Source organism: Peromyscus eremicus, chromosome 10 (genome assembly GCF_949786415.1).
Source record: "Peromyscus eremicus chromosome 10, PerEre_H2_v1, whole genome shotgun sequence".
In the NCBI taxonomy this organism is placed as follows: Eukaryota; Metazoa; Chordata; class Mammalia; order Rodentia; family Cricetidae; genus Peromyscus; species Peromyscus eremicus.
The window spans coordinates 29,642,239-29,647,398 of record NC_081426.1 but is presented as its reverse complement, the minus strand read 5'-3'; the positions used below and the strand labels follow the sequence as shown (position 1 = coordinate 29,647,398).

Genomic DNA, 5,160 nt, shown 5'->3' with positions numbered 1-5,160 from the left:
GCTCTGAGATGTGGGTTCTATAGTAGCAATTCTGAGGCCCTGGGCCCAGGAGGCCTTCCTAGAAGCATATAGGAGAATCCCTGGGCACAATCCTCTCCCTAGTGGGATCAACTGTGCTCTTTCCCTCTATCACCCCGAGGCCCCTAATGGTGAATTTGGACCAGATTGGCATCTTACAAAGTTCTCTCTTCAAAGGGCCAGAGAGAATTGAGGTCTCCCTGATCCACCTTAGGTCCCCGATTCCGTTCCTCTCACCACTCCAGGCTCAGTTTCCCCATTGGGTCTAAGCCCAGAACACAGTAAGTGTGTCACCACATGAAGTGATGGCCTGACACTGTGGGACACGGTGAGGATCCACAGTGGATGAAGAGGCCATGCAGCTGTGTGTGTGCGTGTATAGATGAACACATGCACCCGAGAGCTCTTTTCCCAAGAGACAGCTTTGGCAGTTTGGGCCAGGAAGGACCTGCTCTGGTGTCTGACTCCAGCAGGGACTTAGGGAGGACAGGACTGATGGGGGTGAGGGACACAGGAGAGATACAGGCTAGGCAGTCACAGCAGGGATCCTGGCAAGAGCCCTCGAGCCTACCCAACTGGAGTGAGTTGGATCACAGGTGTAGAGGCAACTCTCCCACCCCAGGTCCAGGTCCTAACAACCTTCCTCCCAACCTACCCTGCGAGTTGCCAGGACTTGCCACATGGGGCTAACTAGAGCTCATGGGGTCTTGGCTTGGAGACAAGAAGGCTCTCAAAAGTACTTTATGCTGGGGACTGAGGGTTGAGCCAAAGGCACTGAGGAGAAGTCCTTGGGGGTCTCTAGCCCCTCCCCTGCTCAACAGGTTCCCTTGGCTCTGGGCCACAATGACCTCGGCTCTGATTCAGAAGCAATACTTGGGGACTGTCCAGCTTACCCCTACCGTCCAGCAACCAGGCAAAGGCATCTGGCCACAACTCCAACCCCATGGGTGGGGCAAGACTTCTTCTTCAGGTCTCACCCCATCTTGCCCACTTAAAGAGGCAACTCAGAGTATACTGGATGCCAGAACTACACAGAGCTCCTAGCACAACACCTGGGCAGAGCAAGGGGTGGGGTGGGGAGGGGAGGATACTCCCCAGGATCTAAACTTGGAATCAGCTTGAGGCCCTCCGTTCCTTTGCCTCTTAGCCACTTACAGGAAATAATTTTGAGCATACCACTTTGCATATACCCCAAACATTTAACTATTTAAAGAGATCCCTCCCTTCCTCACGAGAGAGAGGCAGGCAGGACTTGAGTATGTGCCTGTGTGGGACACTCAGGGGACAGTCTGGAGAGTTCCCTCACACCCTAGCTTAAGGACTGACCAGTGCACCTGATACTTAGATTACAAAGGTTTATTTAGAAAATGGTTTGGTTGTTTTGGCTGTCATTGGTTTTGGCAAACAAATACTCTCAGTAATCAGAGATTGTCTGCACCCTCTTCTCCCCGAGACAGACGCTTTTTAGGGCATAGGAAGTCAGTCCTTGCTCACAAGGAACACTGAGGGGTTGGGGTTGGGGTTGGGGGTCCTTTCTTGCTGCAGTTGTCTGCCCCCTAAAGCCCTAAAACTACAGCCACACTCCACAGAAGCTCTCTCAGGAACTGGATCCACAACCTAGCCACAGCCACGCGCTGAGATGGGAAGGCAAAGGGGTCTCCCTTTCTCCTCCCCACTCCCCGAGGCCCAGTTGTCTCTCGCCCAGCTCCCGCTGGCCACATTCCACAAAGGGCTCTGAATTCCAGGCCACTCCCGGAACTCTGGAGAGGCCACCCCTGATTGGTCCCTCTGCCTGCCCGAGTTCGGAGCTGTCTGGGAGGTCAGTGCCAGGCGGCCTGAGGGTCACTGCCTGAAGCCCCTTCTCCTCCTGCGAAAGAGAATGTGCTTGAAAGAGCGCCTGAAGTCCTGGTTGAAGACCGTGTAGATGACCGGGTTGAGCGAACTGTTGCAGTAGCCGATCCAGAAGAAAAACTTAAAGAGCGGTTCAGGCAACTGGCAGGCCTCGCGGCAGATGCCATACAGGCTGTAGCTGAAGAAGAAAGGGAACCAGCAAAGTACGAACACGCCCATGACCACCGCCAACACGAAGGTGAAGCGCTTCTCGCGCGCCTGGGCCACCTTGCGGCGACACACGCTGCTGCGCGCCCGGCGCCGGCGCGACAGAAAGAACTCGACGGAGCGCGAGCTTGCCCGCGACAAGCGCCCGCCGGGACCTGGGGACCGAGAAGCCGCCCGAGCGCCCTGCTCGGCCGCCAGCCCCGGTCCCGGTCCGTCTGCACTGCCCATGTCCCCCTCGGCGCCCTCTCTCCGCCGTCCTCCTCTGCGCAGCGCTCCCCGGCGCCTCCGCCTCTCCGCCGCGCTGCTCTCATCTGGCTCCACATCAGGGCGCGGGGGCGCGCAATGCCCGTTCTCCCCCGCCGCCTTGCCCAGCCCATTCTCTGTGGTCGGGGATGCGCCGTCGGGGCCGGCGGGGGTACGTTTCTCGCTGAGCGTACGCGTGCGCAGCTTGGCCACGCGGTAGATGCGTGCATAGACCAGGCCCATGATGAGGCAGGGCGCGAAGAAGGAGCCTATGCAGGAGGACAAAATGTACCAAGTCTCATCGTTGAGGCCGCACTGCGGGTAGGCGGCGCCGTCGGGCCGGCGGTAGAACGAGACGAGAGGCGGGAAGGAGATGACAGCCGAGATGAGCCACACAGCCACGATGGTGGCCTTGACACGGCGCGGCGTGCGCTTCAGATTGTACTCTACCGCCTGCGTCACCGACCAGTAGCGGTCCAGGCTTATGGCACATAAGTGAACGATGGACGAGGTGCAGAAGAGCACGTCCAGTGCCAGGTACACACCACACCACACTTGCCCGAAGTACCAGTAGGCCATGAGCTCATTGGCCAGCGAAAAGGGCATGACCAGTGTGGCCACCAGGATGTCAGCTGAGGCCAGAGACACCAGGAAGAGGTTCTGCGGGGCGCGCAGCGCTCGGCTAGTCAGCACAGCGATCACCACGAGCACGTTGCCCACCACGGTGAAAACGATAAGGAAACCCACCAAGGCTGCCAGCCCCGCCACGGCACCTGCGGAGTACTGGCCCGGTGGCGGCCCCCAGTCAGTCCCCGAGACGTTGGCACCCCCGCCGCTACCCCAGTCACCCGCGTCGCTCCCGTTGGGGCCCTCAGCCGCCGCCACCGCCAGCGCCGCGGCCAGCGCCGGGGACGCCATGGTCCTCCCGCGAGCTACGCGGTCCTGCCAGGAGCCGGGGCGCAGTCGCGGCAGCTCGGGCGCCCCCCAGCCAGGGTCGGCGTCCGCATCGCCGCCTGCTCCTCCGGCGTGCCTGCTGGGGGCCGCGAAGCCCCGCAGCCGGCCCTCGGCCGTGGTGGCCCGGCGGGCGGGCGGCGCGCTGGAGAGCGTGGCTGCCGGGCTCCCCGCAGCTGCCGCGCGCGTAAGTGCAGAGCTGGAGGTGCCCGGAGAGCGCAGCGACGCGGCGGTGGGGGGAAGGGGGGTAGGTCCCAGGTCCTCGCGCGGCCCCGCCCTCGGCCTGGGTTCAGTGGGAGCGCCGGGGCCGCCAGCCCACGGAGATGCGGTGTCCAAGCTGGCGCACGCTAGCGGCTCCACGGTCCGGGTACCCGACTGGGCTGCAGGCTGCAGGCTGCAGGAGGCAGCACGGACGATCTGCTTCCCATCCTCCTGGCTGGGGCTAGGCGAACCAGGGCGCGGGCTGCCGCTCTTCCGGGCCCCCGCGCCCAACCTCCGACTGCAACTTTACTTTGCCGGGCTGGGCGCCTACACCCGCTGTCCTCTTGCTGTTCTAGGTGCGGGCGCCCCCCGTGGTCCGCGTTCGGCCGTGCGGGCGCCGCCTCGCCCTCCCCGCTCGCCGGTGCAGCGTCTTCGCAGCCGCCGCGGTGCGCTTGGCGCAAGTGCCGCCGCCCGGGCTCAGCTTCCAACTTGAGTCCAGTTGCGCAGCGGGGAGGGCGCAACGGGGCGGGGCGGGGCGCCCCGCAGGCCCGAGCCACCGGCCCGGGGGGAGCGGGCCCGCAGCCGGAGCCCGCGGCCGCCTGGGCGAACCTGCCGGCGGCGCCGGGGAGGAGCCCGAGGCGGCGGCGCAGGGCGCGCACTCGGCGAGGGCGCCCCCTCCAGGGCTGACTGCAGCTTGCGGGGCCGGGCTGAGCGCGGGCTGGCCTGAGTGGTGAGTTCTAGAAGCCTGCTCTTTCTAAGACCATAGCCTCCACCTCAGTCGGTTACAAGCGATGGAGCGCGTGGGCGCGCACACCCGCTTGCAACAAGAGGCTGGCTCGGGGTCCGCGGCCTGATTGGAGGGCGAGCCTGTAGCAGCGTGGCAGAGAACGCGGCACTGCCTGTGCGCATCGTTCCTGTAGAGCTTGGGGTCCCTGCTCCCCTGCTGAGCCACCTCCTCAGTCAGCCTCAGTTCCCTCCTCTGCTCACCTCCCAGCGCTGCGGGATCGTGAATCATAACCGCGGTGCCAGTGGAGGCCCGGATCAGGCTCCCAAGCTCTATACCAATGTTGGCAATTGTTGAAGTTTAATCTTTATGCTGTGCGACCCTGCTTTTCAAAGCTGGAGGGGACACTCAAGATCAATGCCTTTGACAAACTCCAGACTGACCTGCCATATGCTGGGCGATTTTGTGGGAGTGGGTTCAAGGGAGAGCGAGCAAATGTTGGGGAGATCTCATGTGTCCATATCACAGAGGTCCTGTCACCTGTGACCTGAGTTGAGTGCTAGACACTGGTCTATGCCCCCCAGGCAGCCCCAGGTCCATGGAGACAGAGCTCTAGGGAGGAGGTGGACAAGGGAATAAACTGGAGTTCTTAGACTTAACATTTCCATGCTAGGACTGAAGGGGGACCATTCTCCCCATCAAGGCTGGCCAGGACCTCTTCCTACACAGTCAGATGGACAGGAAAGGGAGGAGAGCTGCCAACACACTAGCACAGGGCCTCTGGTGCCCAGAAAGTCATCTCGAGGACCTTGGAGCAATGACCTATGGTGCCTGGACTTGGGCCTGCCCTGGTGGCTGCTTCCCCCTGAGCTCAACAGGGGAGCTTTTGTCTCTGGTCTGCAGTCCTCAAAGACAGTGCAGCTTCCCGGGGAGCCCTGCATCTCCAGGGGACCCACAGATCCTTC

General features: G+C 62.3%; 1 protein-coding gene across 1 annotated transcript; it reads right to left on the bottom strand.

Annotated features, from left to right (window-relative positions):
- Nucleotides 1-1,399: 1,399 nt before the first annotated feature.
- On the bottom strand, nt 1,400-3,237 carry Adra2c (adrenoceptor alpha 2C). Its single transcript, XM_059275085.1, has one exon. It carries the CDS (start codon nt 3,235-3,237, stop codon nt 1,861-1,863), a length of 1,377 nt encoding a protein of 458 aa, XP_059131068.1. The 3' UTR covers nt 1,400-1,860.
- Between the last annotated feature and the right edge of the window lie 1,923 nt (nt 3,238-5,160).

Excerpts from the sequence above, each read along its gene's own strand:
- Adra2c (XM_059275085.1), bottom strand. The coding sequence starts at position 3,237 with ATGGCGTCCCCGGCGCTGGCCGCGGCGCTGGCGGTGGCGGCGGCTGAG.